Source organism: Cetorhinus maximus, chromosome 12, assembly GCF_964194155.1.
Source record: "Cetorhinus maximus chromosome 12, sCetMax3.hap1.1, whole genome shotgun sequence".
In the NCBI taxonomy this organism is placed as follows: domain Eukaryota; kingdom Metazoa; phylum Chordata; class Chondrichthyes; order Lamniformes; family Cetorhinidae; genus Cetorhinus; species Cetorhinus maximus.
In genome coordinates this window covers 90,572,438-90,590,929 of record NC_135890.1, presented here as the reverse complement: position 1 = coordinate 90,590,929, position 18,492 = coordinate 90,572,438, and the positions used below count along the sequence as shown (strand labels likewise).

The 18,492-nt window shown below is 44.4% G+C and overlaps 1 protein-coding gene across 1 annotated transcript in view; it reads left to right on the top strand.

The window, feature by feature from the left end:
• The window catches only part of LOC144687678 (protein NipSnap homolog 1-like), a 33,840-nt gene continuing 15,348 nt past the window's right edge, over positions 1–18,492 (top strand). Inside the window, exons 1-6 of the mRNA XM_078554079.1 lie at positions 1–221; positions 6,999–7,132; positions 7,228–7,273; positions 9,669–9,763; positions 14,025–14,095; positions 16,181–16,321. Of these exons, the coding sequence (XP_078410205.1) occupies positions 34–221; positions 6,999–7,132; positions 7,228–7,273; positions 9,669–9,763; positions 14,025–14,095; positions 16,181–16,321 (675 nt within the window). The 5' untranslated portion in view covers positions 1–33. The remainder of the gene's footprint in view (positions 222–6,998; positions 7,133–7,227; positions 7,274–9,668; positions 9,764–14,024; positions 14,096–16,180; positions 16,322–18,492) is intronic.

The window sequence follows — 18,492 nt, the reverse complement described above, 5'->3', positions numbered from 1 at the left end:
TGAGCATTTTCCATTTCCTGCCTATGTGCAGCGATGTGGCGCTCACGTTCCCCGCTGAACCAACATTCGCCGAGAGGACTTTGGCAGACCTTGGGAGAAAAACACACAAACGCCGACCTTTCTAGCCAGAAAAACAAGAAGATGGCGGCGATGTGGCCCGCTCGGATGTGGAGATCGTCGGCACTGTTGGCGCGGAGTTCGGTGGCACTGACTCTCACCAGGTAAATGCCGCGGTTTGTGACCGGCTCCTGTATCCCTTGTGCCGCTGGCGGAGACCCTTGCGGGCCAGGTCCCACAGCTGAACGAGTGATCTTTCTGTTCACGGGACGATCACCGCGTGTTTAACGCGTCTCATTCAAAAACGAACACCGCGGTTCTCCCTCAGAATGTAAGCATTTGAAGTTTGGGATTGATCACAGGTGTCATAGTTCCAGCAAGGTGCTTACAAAGTCACTTGCATTCACTCAGGATGTTGTTGTTAGCTACAAATAAGAACTTGGTTCATGTGCGTTGGAGTATTTGAAATCCACTTTCTCATTCTTCTTAATAAATGTTGCGAAATGAGTGCAATTCCTGAGCTGTTTCGATATCTCAACTAAATTCCCAGCTTGACATCTGCGTTTTTACAATTGTGATGAATTGCCCATGAAAAATTGGTCACTTTCTGAAATAAGAGGTTCAAAAAATTGTTATGTCTTCTGATTCAGTAACCTGATCATATTGTGTTGCCTCTAGCTAAGGGTGCATTCACGCCATGTGGCATTAGTGTACAAGGTTTTGCTTCACGCCAGCATTTAGTTAGAATGGAAACGCAGCCTGAATCCAATGTCATGGCTCAAACTGACACCAGATCAAATGCTTCCTTTTGGAGTCAGTTTCGGCCTTGACTCCCAATTCAGTCTAGTGTTGGTGGAATTCACACAAACATCATGTAAGGGGGAAAAACATACTTGACCTCATCCTCACCAATTAGCCTGTTGCAGATGCATCTGTCCATGACAGTATTGGTAGGAGTGACCACTGCACAGTACTTGTGGAGACGAAGTCGTATCGTCATATTTAGGATACTTTCCATCGTGTTGTGGGGCACTACCACCATGTTAAATAGGATAGATTAAGAACAAATCTGGCAACTCAAGACTGGGCATCCATGAGGTGCTGTGGGCCATCATCAGCAGCAGAATTGTATATAACTACAATCTGGAACCTCATGGCCCAGCTCCACTTTATGATTACCATCAAGCCAGGGGATCAATCCTGGTTCAATGAAGAGTACAGGAGGACATGACAAGAGCAGCACCAGGCACATCTAAAAATAAGGTGTCAACCTGGTGAAGCTACAACACAGGACTACATGCCTGCCAAACAGCAAAAGCAGCAAGTGATAGACAGTTAAGCCACCCCACAACCAACAGATCAGATCTAAGCTCTGCAGCCCTGCCACATCCAGTCATGAATGGTGATGGACAATTAAACAACTAACTGGAGGGGGAGGCTCCACAAATATCCACAAATATCTCAATGATGGGGAGCCCAGCACATCAGTGCAAAAGATAAGGCTGAAGCACTTGCAACAATCTTCAGCCAGAAATGCTGAGTGAATGATCCACCGCGGCCTGCTCCAGAGAGCCCCAGCATTACAGATGCCAGTCTTCAGCCAATTCGATTCGTTTCACGTGATATCAGGAAATGCCTGAAGGCACTGAATACAACAAAGGCTATGGGCCCTGACAAAATTCTGGAAATAATACTTAAGACTTGTAGTAATAGGTACAACGCTGGCGCCTACCTGGTAACGTGGAAAATTGCCCAGATATGTCCTGTACACGAAAAACAGGACAAATCCAACCCGGCCAATTACCACCCTATCAGTATACTCTCAATCAAAGTAGTGATGGAAGGGGTCATCAATGGTGCTATCAAGCAGCACTTGCCTAGAAATAACCTGCCCACTGACGCTCAGTTTGGGTTCTGCCAGGGTCACTTAGCTCCTGACCGCCTTAGTCCAAACATGGACAAAAAGAGCTGAACTTCAGAGGTGAGATGAGAGTGACTGCCCTTGACATCAAGGCAGCATTTGACCAAATATGGCATTGAGGAGCCCTGGCAAAACTGGGGTCAATAGGAATCAGGGGGAAACTCTCTGCTGGTTGGAGTCATACCTAGCACAAAGGAAGATAGTTGTGGTTGTTGGAGGTCAGTCATCTCAGCTTCAGGACCCCCCTGCAGGAATTCCTCAGGGTAGTGTCCTAGGCCCAACTATCTTCAGCTGCTTCATCAATGACCTTCCTACCATCATAAGGTCAGAAGTGGAGATGTTCACTGATGATTGCACAATGTCCAGTACCATTCGCAACTGCTCAGATACTGAAGCAGGCCATGTCCAAATGAAGCAAGGCCTGACAATATCCAGGCTTGGGCTGACAAGTGGTAAGTAATATTTGCACCACAAAAGTGCCAGGCAATGACCATCTCCAACAAGAGAGAATCTAACCATTGCCCCTTGACATTCAATGGCATTATCATCACTAAACCCACGACTATCAACATTCTGGGGGTTATCATTGACCAGAAACTAAACTGGACTAGCCATATAAATACTGTGGCAACAAGAACAGGTCAGAGGCTAGAAATCCTGCAGTGAGTAACTCACCTGCTGACTCCCCAAAGCCTGTCCGCCATCTACAAGGCACAAATCAGGAGTGTGATGAAAAACTTTCCACTTGCCTGGATGAGTGCCGCTCCAAACAACAGCTCGACACCATCCAGGACAAAACAGTCCACTTGATTGGCACCCAACCCACAAACATTCACTCCCTCCGCCACCAACACACAGTGGCAGCAGTGTGTACCATCTACAAGATGCACTGCAGGAACTCACCAAGACTCTTCACACACTACCTTCCAAACTCACGACTGCTACCATCTAGAAGGACAAGGGTAGCACATACATGGGAATGCAGGTTCTCCTCCAAGCCACTCACCATCCTGATTTGGAAATATATCATTGTTCCTTCACTGACGCTGGGTCAAAATCTTGGATCTCCCTCCCTAACAGCACTGTGGGTGTATCTACACCACGTGGACTGCAGCGGTTCAAGGATGCAGCTCACCAGCACCTTCTCAAGGGCAATTAGGGATGGGCAATAAATGCTGGCCTAGCCAGCGATGCCCACATCCTTCTTGAAGACTCCTAAACTGACTGAATAATGACTCCAGTGCTGTGCAAAGCCACATTTTATATGTTATAATTCGGGCTTCTTCAGATTTGTTTCCTTCTTGTAGGCTTCAACCTTGTAAAGCTGGTTTTCCACCCAAAAGACTGCTAGCCTGTCAATCAGGCTGAGAGTGGGCGGAACCCAACAGGAAAAATTACAACATCCATGCAGTTAAATTCTTTTAATAGTTAAATAGTTCCCCAACCTCACAACCGCCTCCCCTTCCATCCCACCCCTCATCCAGAATTTACTTCCAGGATAAAATCCAGGCCATCATCTCTCCTTCAAAACCAAGATGTTTTACTTACAGAACAATCAGGTAGTTTGATTGAATACGCACAAACAGTGCCAATGGTTTGCTACCTGTGGTGTCTGACAAAAGCCATGTCTGCTGAAGCTACTCTGATTAGATTATAAGAGCAAAATACTGCAGATGCTGGAAATCTAGAACAAAAACAAAAATAGCCGGAAAAACTCAGCAGGTCTGACAGCATCTGTGCAGAGGAATACAGTTAACGTTTCGAGTCCGAATGACTTTATCAGAGCTAAGGAAAAATAGAAAAGAGGTGGAATATAAACTGGTTTAAGGGGAGGGTGGGACAGGTAGAGCTGGATAGAGGGCCAGTGATAGGTGGAGATTGGCAAAAGATGTCATAGACAAAAGGACAAAGAGGTGTTGACGGTGGTGATATTAGCTAAGAAATATGCTAATGGGGATATTAAGGGTGGAAAGCAGGACGAGCAAGGTACAGATAGCCCTAGTGGGGGTGGGGTGGGGAGGAAATCGAAATAGACTGAAAGGTAGAGATAAAACAATGGATGGAAATACATTTAAAGATAATGGAAATAGGTGGGAAAAGAAAAATATATATAAATTATTGGAAAAAGGGAGATTAGAAAAGGGGTGGGGAAGGAGGAGAGAGTTCATGATCTAAAGTTGTTGAACTCAATATTCAGTCTGGAAGGCTGTAAAGTACCTAATCAGAAGATGAGGTGCTGTTCCTCCAGTTTGCATTGAGCTTCAATGGAACATTGGAACAGCAGGCCAAGGACAGACATGTGGGCATGAGAGCAGGGTGGTGTGTTGAAATGGCAAGCGACAGGAAGGTCTGGGTCATGCTTGCGGACAGACCGAAGGTGTTCCACAAAGCGGTCACTCAGTCTGCGTTTGGTCTCTCCAATGTAGAGGAAACCACATTGGGAGCAGCGAATGCAGTAGACTAAATTGAGGGAAGTGCAAGTGAAATGCTGCTTCACTTGAAAGGAGTGTTTGGGCCCTTGGACGGTGAGGAGGGCGGAAGTAAAGAGGCAGGTGTTGCACCTTCTGCGGTTGCATGGGAAGGTGCCGGGGGAGGGGGGTTGAGGTGTAGGGGGTAATGGAGGAGTGGACCAGGGTGTCCCGGAGGGAACAATCCCTGCGAAATGCCGCCGGGGTGGTGAAGGGAAGATGTGTTTGGTGGTGGCATCATGCTGGAGTTGGCGGAAATGGCGGAGGATGATCCTTTGAATGCGGAGGCTGGTGGGGTGATAAGTGAGGACAAGGGGGACCCTATCATGATTCTGGGAGGGAGGGGAAGGTGTGAGGGCAGATGGGCCGGACATGGTTGAGGGCCCTGTCAACCACCGTGGGTGGAAAACCTCGGTTAAGGATTAAGGAAGACATGTCAGAGGAACTGTTTTTGAAAGTGGCATCATCAGAACAGATGCAACGGAGGCGAAGGAACTGAGAGAATGGAATGGAGTTATGTTGACATAATGTAATTGTTTTTTGTACTTGGGTAACTTCAGACACATATTGGTTAGTAATCCACATTAGTAGCTTCGATGGTATTTTTTGCTGCTATTAATCAACTAAAAGCGCAAGAAGAGAAGGCAATTTCCTAACATGCATTTGAGGGAGGTATCTTAAAATAACATATTTTTACAGCTAAGAAATGTTGCCCAAAGAGAGGAACCATTAATTTTTGACAAAATATAGTCTACTGTTACCAAAATAACCTTTTTAATGTTAGGATAAAGCAAATGCTTCTATCTTAATTTCCCAACATTAAATTAACTGTCAGAAGAACGGAGCACAGCATGTATGTCAGAGCACACATGTTGTTTGATCTTGGAGCCTGTCTGTTTGAAATCAGTCTACATTATAATGAGACCTCTAACTGTGTGTAACATTTGGCTGATGATAACCTTACATTGGTAACTACAGTATAAATTCAACTATAGAGAAGGATATCTTCCAGATTAAATATATCAAAATGGAGATGTTACTGAGTCCTTAACACTCTACATGTGCAATAAAACCAAACTGGATGACTAGCCATCTTACGAAAACAAAAATACCTGGAAAAACTCAGCAGGTCTGACAGCATCTGCGGAGAGGGATACAGTTGACGTTTCAAGTCCGTATGATCCTTCATCAGGACTAACTTACAACTTATTTGTTCCTCTCCTTTCAAGCATTTGCTGTGATCACATTCCTGATTTCTGAAAAGAATAATACAGAATTTGCCATACTTCGAATTTTGACAAGGAAAATATAGCAAATTCTCAAACAGGACACCATTTATTTTTTTCATTAAATATTGCCAATGACAACTGCATAAATACCATAAGAATCTCGCTGCGCTGAAATTTCCTCCCTTATTCCTGCTAATCTTCAGATACATTATCCTAATTGCTTCTCCTCCTCCCTTCATTGTCGCCGTTGTAAAATTGAGACTTATTCCACCATCTTCTGCTCTTAACCCATTTTCCTCGAATCTGTAAACTGTGAAATTCCTTATGTGCCTCAATCTTATCTTCTTCCAATAATCTAGACTTTTAAGTGGTGACTTTGCGATGCCCACAAACTGTGAGGTTCCACACTGGGAACTTAATAAATGACCCCTTAAAGCCAGCCACCTAAACATACTTTTTTGCTTGCCTTATCCTTTATCTCATTAGTTTTTACTTTGCTGCACTGGGGGATTATCCTCTTAAATAACTTTCTCAACGATAAAAAGATGATAAGTGCTAAGCATGCAAATCCTGCTTCGAGGCCCACTGTCAAAGCCAATTTAAGCTGGCCACCTCATGTAAAAGTGGATAGGGAGTGGCGGGGGGGAGCATGCATCTGTGTGACGTTGTACTTGTCTCTCTCTGTTTGTAAAGCTCAAGTCCAAAAATGACCGTGTCACCCTATAGCGCTTGGAGCTGCATGCTTATTGCCTGAAGTATTTTCCATTTGTATCTGTACACTGTAGGACAGAAGCAGCCAATATTACTGTTCTCTGTTTCTACATAAACACACATTAACCAGAATTTTACGCCCCACGGGCGGGCGGTGCCCGACCTGAATAGGCGTGAAATCGCGCAAGATGATGTCGGGCGAGCGTCCCGACGTCATTGTGCACTCGTGCAATATTTCGCTTGGCGGGCACGCCCAAAAGTCGGAAGAGCGCCCGCCGACAATTAAGTGGGAAATTAAGCCCATTAATGGCCCAATTGTCAGTGATTTTTCGTGGCCCGTCGAACCTTACAGTCGGCGGACGGGCCAATCAGCCAGGCGGGCTTTACATTTTTGATGAAACCTCATCCAAGGGCGGGATGAAATCTCCATTAGGATTTAAAATAAGAAAAACTACCTGGGGATTGTTTTTTTATGAGGTCTGTTTTCAGGTGCTTGATTGTGCTGTATGGACATTTTTTGCAGCATTTTTGGATTTATCTTCTTATTTGGAGGTCTGCAGCTCCGACGAGTGCAAAATTCAGGCCATTAACTTTTATGTGTTTTTTTTTCAGGGCAAATAGCAAAGGACAGCAACAGGACAAAGGGTGGTTTCGATCATTATTTGTCCACAAAGTAAATCAAAGAAAAGATGCTCACTCCAATCTTCTTTCCAAAAAGGAGACCAGCAGCTTGTATAAAATGCAGTGTGAGTGCAAACCATTTAGTCCACATCTTTAATCACCATATTAAAAGTCAACTGATGGTTCAATTCATACTGAAAGCTTTTTCTTCTTATCTTAGTTCATAATGTGAAGCCAGAATGTCTGGACGCGTACAACAGTTTATCGTAAGTTCCCTACCTCTTAAACAAAATCACCGATTTTCTTTATACAGTCTCTTAAGCAGTACATTACCGCATTTTGTGTTGTTACTTTCTATTCCTCATACTAGCATTTCCTATGGTTGCTGATTCTCTTATTTTGAATTAAATTAGTCTTTTTAAACGTAAGGCCCAATCCTCCAGCATAGAAACACTTCCTACATGCTTTTCTGGACTATATAAAACACCTCAGAAATAATTAAACAATAGTTGCTTTATGCTGGAGCTTGTTTAGGTCAGATTATAAATGACCGCTAACTGGCTCCTGATGTTTGCACTTGTAAATCCATCTCCCTTATCCTGGCGGCAGAGTCATAAATCCAGTTTTTTGTGGTTCTTTTTTTCAAGCTGAGGAGCTGGATTTAGTAGGGTGATAGAGTGCCAAGCTCCAAGAATTTGACTTAAATGAGCATCAGATTATAAATCAAACTACAATGTTTATCCAATTATTAGGATCCAGTCTTGACCGTACTAAAGGAATCACTATACACAACACTAAACAGAAATAGGAGGTATGCCATTTTCTTTCAATTTCAATAACACCAATCGTTGTATATTCATAAAATACAACAGGTAAATAATTTCTTGACTTGGCCAAATAGAGTACAGCAGCAACTTGCCACATGTATGTGTATGGTCAGTTCTGCATGCTGTTTAATTGTCATATCCTGTTTTCTATCTTCACCTTATTTTATAGGAATGCTTTCATTTAATTACTAAATAATCAATTGTATTGCAATTTAAAAAGTAATCTTTAGATGCTCTCTACACCCACAAACACCCCTCTGGATAACATTTATTCAGCTATCCTTGTGTGCTTCCCCCACCAAATATCTTAGTCTTTTTTTAATAGTTGATCTTGAGCTTTGAATCATGCTGTCCAAACCATCTCTAGTTGCCTTTCATAAACCACTGCAGTCCTTGCAGTGATGTTGACTGCTCAATCATAGGTTGTAGAGAACTCCAACTTGAGCCAGTGATGGTGAAGCAACAGTCTAATATGTGTGGGCCATTTTCTTGCCCTTACTGCTTTTTTTTTTCTTAACCAGCTGATTTACAACTTAGTTGCTTTTGAAAGTACTCCAGAGAACACTAAGAGTCACTGACATGTTGTGAAACTGGGGATACGTGTTAGTACACAAGAAGGGTGAAGACCATTAGCAAATCAGTTGGATTTTTATGGCACTTTGGAAGATATCCTACAAATGACTAATTTTCACAACTTGCTGTGGCAGGATTTACGCAATCTCTCTGTTGCTAAGCTATTGTTCCAGTAGTTGCCAGTGACCTTTGCCTTTCCTAGTTGTGTATGGTGGTGTGCAAGTTTTATCTAATTTTTCTACTTGACTCGCTCCAGCTGGTTCACACAGAGGTAAATTACTGTAGTTCCCTCACAGCAAGCAGCAGAGAAAGGAACACTCAGGTCCTGTGAAAACTCAAGGGTGCATGATTGTTTTCAAAAGTCTAAGGATGATTTTTTTTTGTATTAGCTAAGAAGCATGGTGCAGTGAAGAAAAGGCATTATAAACTGTGGGAAGACTCATCTGTTTGCAGTTGCATAAGTTGTTTTGATGTCAACTTCGTTTGCTTCAAGGGATGCTTATTTATGTCCAAAAAATTTTACCATCTGCCTTACTGAATTTCAGTAACTTGTTACTTCACTCAAAAAATGTAGCACCACTTCTTCGTAGCCATGTGTTCTGACCTTTGCGCTATAGACCACCTAACCCTTCACGCCCTCTGAAAAAAAACCTTTGCATGAAAAGCCTGTTAACATTCTTTGTGGCTTTGTTTTCTCTTCAAATATTAGTGACCATATTATTTTGTGCTGTCCTTATTTCTACAAGTATTAGACTAATAGATGGTAAAACTGGAGCCACATCCATTTTTATTCATTGGATGTGGGCGTCACTGGCCAGCATTTATTGCTCATCCCTAATTGCCCTTGTTCAAAGGGCATTTTTTAAGAGTCAACCACATTCCTGTGGGTCTGGAGTAGACCAGACCTTCCCTAAAGGACATTACCAGGTGGGTTTTTTACAGTCAACATCATTAGACTTTTAATTCCAGATTTTTATTGAATTCAAATTCCACCATGGCAGGATTCAAACCCAGGACCCCAGAGCATTACTCTGGTTCTCTGGATTACTAGTCCAGTGACAATACCACTATGCCATCGCCTCCCCTGCAATTAGTAAGGGATTGTATACTTTTTGGATCTAACCTCTTCATTTTTTAATAAAATGTGAAAACCCAGTAGATTTTATACTAGGCACTCGGCTCCACTTAAAGATCCATTTGCTGAGCCTAGATTTAGATTGTTTCCCTTTTGATGAAAAAAATTCATTGTTCATGACCACAGGGAGCAAATATTGCAAAAGCTGCACAATGATCCTGACTACCCGTGTGAGATCGTAGGAAGCTGGAATACTTTGTATGGTGAACAGGACCAAGCGGGTAAGGCTGCCATTTAGCTTTGATTGAATCTGTACCCAACTTTAATGTTTCCTCATATTCTCTCTTACCTTTAACAGCCCCAACCACAGTCATTCTTCAGTTGTTATCATTTTTGGCCTCACTAGGGTAGATTTTCAACATGCTACTCAAGCATTTGCGCATTAGCTGCCTATTATAGAAACTGCCCAGTTTTCATTTCAGTCAAAACCAATGGAAATTAAAATCAGGTGGTTTCTATAATTAGCACTGGTCCACCATATTGGGTTTTACACTCAGACAGCAAGTAAGAAATCTACCCCACTAGCTCCCCGGAGGCTGAAGCTGTCTCCAGAAAGATTGACCTTCTCTTTCATACCAAACACTCCTTTTCCCTTTAGCAATTTGTTGAAGTAGATGACTTGAAGACTGCTTCCATATCTGCCCTTCTAATGCCTCCCTCACACGTCTAAAGATAAACATATAATGTTGGTGTGAGGTAAGTGTTGCCACTCTCGGCTCCAGCCACCATCCTTCCTTTACCTGTCACAGCACTTCTCCCCTTTCTTTACCTTGTTGATACTTTACCCATGGTTCCCCTAAATTTTCCTGGCTTGCCTGTTTTTCGTCTTCAGACCAAATAGACCTATTACAACTTCAGAAGTACACACCTGAGCTGTGAGTCTGCAGTGTATCGTGAATTTGCTTGCGCTACATGTCGTCAGATAGTAAATTACCTGGCGCAAACCCATGTACTGCAAAATTGCACCTCTTGAGATAGCATTGAGTTAAATAGAAACACAAAGTACTGGAAATACTCAGCAAGTCAGGGAGCCTCTATGGAGAGAGAAATAAAGTTAACCCAAAGGCTCAAAGAGCTAAAATATTGGGCTGAATTCTCCACAATGTGTGGTGATGGGTTGGAGGCAGGAAAATAGGAGGAGCCGCATTGGGACAGCTCCTGAAACATTCCAAAGAGTAGGATGGAAAGCTGTTCAGCTGCCCGCTCTACGAAGGCGGGCAGGCAAGTTGCATGTTTGCATTTGACATTCGAGACAGCTCCACCATTTCGCTGACAGCAGAGCAACACCCAGCCCTGCCAGTGTGTGGCGAGGCCACCAGCTCAACGAAGGCAGCCCTTCTGCGGCAGGCTAGAGAGCATCTGAGCCAGAGGCCCCCATGCCACAGAGAGGGAGCTGTATTAACAAAAGGCACCGATCCAGCTATTTAATTATTGATGTTCAGGCCAGCGAGAGCCTCTCCATATTGAGGCACTCTCAGAGTCCCCAACATGCCTGAGCAGTGCCCACCTCTCCTGGTGCGGCTGCCGAGGTGCTGCTGGCAGCATCGTGAACCCACCCACTGTTCTTAATAGGATGGTGAGCTCTGAGGTGGCCAGTTAGGATGCCCCCTTCTGGACGGTTGCAACACCTGACTGGCTGCCAACAAGTGTGGTCTCAGGACCCCTATATGGTCCTGGCACCGGGGTGCCAAAGCCCATGGGAAAATTCTGTCCATTAACACTGTCTCTCTCCACAGATGCTGTCTGACCAGCTGAGCATTTCCAGCATTTTTGGCTTATATTCTAGATTTCCAGCAATATGTTTGCCTTTTACATGAAAATTGTTTTTCAGACCCAATTGCCCTTGAGAAGGTGGTGGTGAGCTGCCTGCATGAATCACTGCAGTCCATCTGGTGCAGCTACACCCAGAGTCCCAATAGGGAGAGGGTTCCATAACTTTGGCAATGAAGGAACGGCGATGTAGTTCCAAGTCAGAATAGCGTGTGACTTGGAGAAGAACTTGCAGGTGGTGGTGTTCCCATGCATTTGCTGCTCTTGTCCTTCTAGGAGGTAGAGATTGTAGCTTTGGAAGGTGCTGTCGAAGAAGCCTTGGCCAGTTGCTGCAATGCACCTTGTAGATGGTACATGCTGCCACTGTGCATCAGTGATGGAGGGAGTGAATGTTTAAAATGGTGGATGGGGTGCTGATTAAGTGGGCTGCTTTGTCCTGAATTATGCCAAACATGTCGAGTGTCATTAGAGCTGCACTCATCCAAGTTGATTGTATTCCATTACACTACTGACTTGTGCCTTGTAGATGATGGATTGGCTTCGGGGTAGTCAGGAGGTGGGTCACTCACCACAGAATCCCCAGCTTCTAATCCGTTCTTGTAGCCAAAGTATTTACATGGCTGGACCAGTTAACTTTCTGGTCAATGGTGACCCCCCACCCCAGGATGTTGATGGCAGGGGATTCACTGATGGTAATGCCCCTGAATGTCAAGAGGAGTTGGTTAGATTCTCTCTTGTGGGTGATAGTCTTTACCTGGCAGCTTGTGTGGTGTGAATGTTACTTGCCACTTGTCAGACCAAGCCTGAATGTTGTCCAGGTCTTGCTGTATGCCTACACAGATTGCTTCATTATCTCAGGAGATGTGAATGGTACCGAATACTGTGCGATCATCAGCGAACATCCTCACTTCTGACCTTGTGATGGAAGAAGGTCATTGATGAAGTGGTGAAGTAACTGAAGATGGCTGGGTCTAGAACATTGCTCTGAAGAATTCTTGCAGAGGCTAAGGTGATTGGTCCCAACAACCACAACCATCTTTTATACAGGAGGAGGTCGGGATGGATCATCTACTCTTGCTGAGGATGGTTGCAAGGACTTCAGCCTTGTCATTTGCACTTGAGTCCTGGGCTCTCGATAGTTGCTTGACAGCTCCATTTATGACTGGATAAGCAGGACTGCAGAGCTTTGATTTGATCCGTTGATTGTGGAATTGCTTAGCTCTGCCTGTAGAATGCGGCTTCTGCTGGTTAGCATGTAGTCCTGTGTTGTTGCTTCATCAGTTTGGCAACTTATTTTTAGATATGCCTGGTGCTGCTCCTGCCATGCTCTCCTACACTTCTCATTGAACTAGGGTTGGCCTTTGTTTTGATGGGAATGGTAGAATGAGGGATATGCCAGGCCATGAGGTTACAGATTGTAGGTGTATACCACTCTGCTGCTGTTTATAGCCTGCAACGCTTCATGGATGTCCAGTTTTGTGTTGCTAGATCTATTTTGAATCTACCCCACTTAGCTCAGCAGTAGTGCCACACAACACGATGGAGGGTGTCCTCAGTATGAAGATGGAATTTCACTCCACAAGGACAGTGAGGTGGTCATTACCACCAATACTGTCATAGATAGATGCATCTGCGACAGGGAGGTTGATGAGGGTGAAGTCAAGTAAATCTTTCTGACAGATATGTCCATCAGGATTCGGTCAGCAGTGGTGCTACCCAGTCACTTATAGTGATGGACGTTGAAGTCCCCCATCCAGAGTACATTCTGTGCCCTTGCTACCTTCAGAGCTTCTTCCAAGTTGTTCAACATGGAGGAGTACTAATTCATCAGCTGAGGAGGAAAGTAGTTGATGCAATCATCAGAGAGTTTCATTGCCCATGATGTCATGAGAGCTCATCGGGTGTGCAGCCGACGTTGAGGACTCCCTGGAGGCTGTATACCACTGTAATGCCATCTCTGGTGGATCTGTCCTGCCGTTGGATCAGGCCATACCCAGGGATGATGATGGAGGATTCTGGGACATTAACTGTCAGGTATGATTTGGTGACTTTGACTACATCAGGCTGTTGCTCGACTAGCCTGCGAGACAGCTCTCCCAATTTTGACACGAGTCCCTAGTCAGGTGGACTTTGCAGGTTTGGCTGTGCTGTTTGTGCCTTTGTCATTTCCAGTTCCTAGGTCGACACTGAATGGTCATCTGTTTTATTCTTCTTAGACTTTAGCATAGCGGTTTGATACAACTAAGTGGCTTGTTTGGCCATTTCAGAGGGCAGTTAAGAGCCAACCAGATTGTTGTCAGTCTGGAGCTGAATGTAGACCAGACCAGGTAAGGATGGCAGGCTTCCATCCCTAAAATACATTAGTGAATCAGGTGGGATTTTTTTAACAACAATCTGATAGTTTCATGGTCACCATTACTGATACTAGCTGTTTTATTCCAGATTTATTTAATTAACTGAATTTAAATTCCCCAACTGCCATGGTGGGATTTGGACTCATGTCTATGGATCAGTAGTCTGGGCCTCTGGATCATTAATCTAGTGACGTAACCATTATGTTACTGTACTTCAGCAAAGATTCATCATCGTGAAGGAAGTCCTCAAAATGCCCGTGGCATATAATTTATTATTGAGTATTACCAAATTTCTTCTATCATACTGTAACACCTTTTTTTGTGTACACGGCAAATTTGTCATTTTTATTTTGCACAGTGCATTTGTGGCGGTTTTCTGGTGGTTATCCTGCTATGACAGATGCTATGGAGAAGCTATTACAGAATCAGGTAATAGATGAAAGCCAATCCCTCAGTCATCCAGACTCAGACAGTTAAACTTCGTTTCATTTTATTCAGTCAACATTAGTCTGTGCACATGCTTGTATTTTTCTAATCAGTAGCATGTAAATGAGCAACTGTGCATTCGGAAGAAGAATGGGTTAAGACAAATATGCTCATGCTAATGTGACCTGTGTTACTGTGTATTTTCTGTGACCATAAGACATTCCAGTGTAAAGGTTAAAAATGACTGACATTTTTAAACAAATTTCAGGCCACCAGACATCGCTGCTGGTACGGACAACTTTATCCTCCTCAACCTCACTGCATCAAGTGGGCACTCCGTTGTCCTCCATCATTTCACCTCCGTGACAGTGCCTTAGCTTGGTTCCATATCTCCTACCCAATTGTAATATGTGCATCTCCTGCTGTGGCTTGTTCTACATTGGCTTTTCCTCCTGAAAGTGCATGTACACTTCAGGTGTGTCCCATGTTCCACCTGTGGAGCTTTTTCTCATCAATATACTGCCCATTTGTGACATCATCCATAGGTACAGGGTCAGCTTTCATATGTATATTGATACCCAACTCTACCTCTGCATCACAACCCTTAATTCCACCAATGTTCTTTCCAGCTGCATGTACAATATTAAGGCATGGATGAACTTTCCACAATTAAATATTGACAAGATTGGAGGAAACATGTTCTCCCATTTAAAAAGCCCACACTCTGGTCCTTGATTTCATTCCTCCCTCTGGCTGTTCACTCAGACTTAACCCTTGAAGCCTGTCTGACCCTAACCTGAGCTTCAAACCCCATATCATAGCCACCCAGATCTGCCTATTGCTATCTCCTCAACATTACCACACTCAGCTCCTATTTCATCCAATGCTCATCCATAAAATCATTTCTGTTATACTTAACCATTTAATACTGCCCCAGTATATCTTGGTCTCCCTACATCCACTTGTCCTTCGCAACATCCATTGGATCCCCCAACACCCAAATCCATGCCCTCATCTACAGGTTACTCGTCCATGTCCTTATCCCTCCCCATCTCTGAAAATCTCCCTTATGTGCCAGCACTGCCCTATTGCTTTCCTGAAACATTGGGCTGCATTTTACTGAAACATGGGTGGGGAGCCCACCCACAATACTGACAGCTGCCCCACAACAACTTAGCACTGGGAGAAGCGTTCATTGCTTTAAGGCGTGACTTCCAACCACTCTCTCAGGAGAAAGTCCCACCTTAGAGTGCTGCCAGCCCCATCGGATTGGCCAGCAGCTCTCTACCCGCAGCAGCATCAGCCGGGAGCAACAGGCAGGCTCACCACGCCAGGGACCCCAGGTAAGCCTGGGGTCAGGGTGTCAGCGAGGAGGTTGAGGGGCCGGGTTCAAGTGGTTGGGGAAGGTTAAAGAGAGGATGACCGTTTTTGTGTGGGACGGGGGTGGTGCCTCTGATTGGCCCATGGGGCCTGCAATGGAGGTGCCCCCACCTTGCCCAACACCAGCCCACACAGCTAAAGCGTGGGCCTGCCCCCATCACGGGTAAGATAGTGGCTGGGGTGTGATGAGGCTTTTAAGGCCACTTAAGAACCTGAATAGGCCCAATGGTGGGCTGGCCACCTAATACCTCCCCCCATGCCCCATAAAATTTCAGTAGGTCAGGGGTGGGTAGGTACTCGGCAAGAAGACCACCTGCTGGATTTAATGTGCCTCCCGCCTTCAAACGAAAGCGTATAATCCAGCCCATTGTTCCTCTACAGCCATTCTGCCCCTAAACACCAGAACATTTTCCAAACCTGTCTGTCTTGTTACCTCCTTCACAATTCTCCTGAAACCCTACCCACCCAATCATGCTTTCAGTCTAATTGGTCTGCCAACACTGCTCAATGTTTGGTTTCAATTCTCTGAAGTGCTTTGGGATGTTTTATTAAGTTGAAAGTGTTACATAAATAAATGCAAGTAGTGTTTTTTTTTACCAGTTTATTGGAAACTTTGAGACTCTTTCTTGTGTATTCCAGTTTGAGCTGGTGTTTGAACTAGTGTTCAAGATTGTGGCTTTGGATGATTGACTGTTTTCCATGTTTCAGGAATATTTGGAATACCGAAAGGAGAGGAGCAAGATGTTACTCTCTCGTAAAAATCAGTTACTCTTAGAATTCAGTTTCTGGAATGAACCATTACCAAGACTGGGACCTAATATTTATGAACTTCGGACATATTATTTAAAGGTAGGTCACACCAAGAGAGAATTTACTGTCCATTACCTGGTAGGAATCAGCGGTAGTTTTAAAAGGCAGGGAAGTGGATAACGGTTTCAGAGAACTGGCACAGATCTGATGGGCTGAATGGTATCCTTCCATTCTGTAAAATCCTGTGGCTGTGAATTTCCTCAGAGTGCCTCTGCACCAATTGAACATAAGTAACTGAGAAAAAAACAAGAGATCTTTCAGCTGAAAAAAACTTTTTCACACAGTGAGTGGTTCGGGTCTAGAATGCACTGCCTGGAAGTGTGGTGGAGGCAGGTTCAACTGAGGCATTCAAGAAGGCACTAGATGATTATTTGAATTGGAACAATGTGCAGGGGTACGGGGAAAGGGCAGGGCAATGGCACTAGGTCATAATGCTCATTTGGAGAGCCGGTGCAGACACAATGGGCCAAGGGGCCTCCTTCTGTGCCATTAAAATTCAGTGATTCTGTAAAATTGCTCTGAAATTCTACTCCTGTGTACACTTTGTGATGCGGCTTACATTGAATTTCATCAAATACAATAGGATTACTTTAGAGGTGCACCAGTAAACCGGAAATTTGAGCAGCTAATATTAATCAGGTTTTGGTATTGAGTTAGGTTGCCTCTTTTTAAAGCATTATCACCCTTCTCCATCATCATCCCTGTCTAATAACATGGAAACCTGGATGTTCATCTCTGCCTGTCTCACTCCCTATGAGAGTGACTTGGGGTGACTCATCCCTTTTTTCAGTCCCTTCCCTTTAGAGAAGCAGCAACCCTGCACTCGATATCTCCCCATGGAAGATATCATCATGTGGCGAATTGTGGAAACAAACTTCCTTCTGACCACTCTTTCATGGCACCAGCTTAAAAAAGTGAATCAGAAAGGCTGCAATGTTTCACCAAGAAAATCACAGTGGCGGGGTGGGGTGAAGGGGGGAATTTTTGTCAACAATGATTCGCCACCTCTGTTTGAAATTACAAATAGGAGAGTATATAATAGAGAGGTTGTGTGTGTGTGTTTTTTGTGAGTTGTGTGTGGGTGCGTCTGAGTAAAAATATTCCACTGAGGGCCCACAGCACAGAGCTAATATTACATGTACTGTTTCATTAACAAGTGACTAGCTGGTCACCATGTGGCCTGGAAACCATTACTGACTGGTGCAGGAAGACTTGGAGAAAGAATAAAAATTTATTTTTCTTTATCTCTCAATGCACCAGCTTAACCACATGCTCAAATTCCATGGGAGAAAACAGGAAATGCTGGAAATACTCAGCAGGTTGGGCAGCATTTGCTGAGAGATAAACCATGTTAATCTTTCAGGGGGTTGATCCGTGCGCTGACCCAAAGATCGCACGGGCCCCGAAAAATCGGCGCCGATTGGTGAGTCAAGGGCCTTAAGTGGCCCGTTAATTAATGATATGATGATGATATCCGCTGCGTGCCCGCCCAACGAAATATCGCGGTGTTGTCGGGACGCTCACCCGATGTCACCGCGCATCATTTTACGCGCGGACGTGCGGGAAAATCCTCCCCTATAACACAAATGGTAATCCCACATTGGCTTGTTCAAGACAGTTCCCAAAATGGTAAAACAACCCCAAATTAATCTGTTCGCGATAGTTCCCCAAAATGGTACAATTCCCTTTGGTTCATACATCGCCAGGGGCAGATTTTTTTGGTCATCGAGTGGGGGCGGGGCCCACTCGCCGACATGTAAAAAGACGCGGGGATATGTCGGGCGTGCGTCCTGACGTCAGCCTGCGTCATTTAGATTTTCAGTTCGGTGGCTGCGCGCCCACCGAACTGTCAACGGCCTATTAAAGCCATTAAAAAACTAATTAACATGATCAATGGACCTGCCCATCCAACCTTAAGGTTGACGGGCAGGCCGGGAGCCCAGGCGGCCTTCAGAAAAAACTTAATGAAAGCACAATCACATTTAGTTTGAAATCAAGGTCTACAAATTAACTTTTAAAAATTCAATACAGGCTTAATACAGGTTCTTTTAAAATCAAGAGCAAGGCAGAAATTAATTGTAAATATATAAAATTGGAAAAATTAGTCATTCCAGGCCTCAAGCCTCCAGTAGTCAGGTCGTTAGGGGGAAGTGGGGCAGGCGCTCTGTTTCTGTCTCCAAAGATACTGCCTGACCTGAGTGACCTCAGCA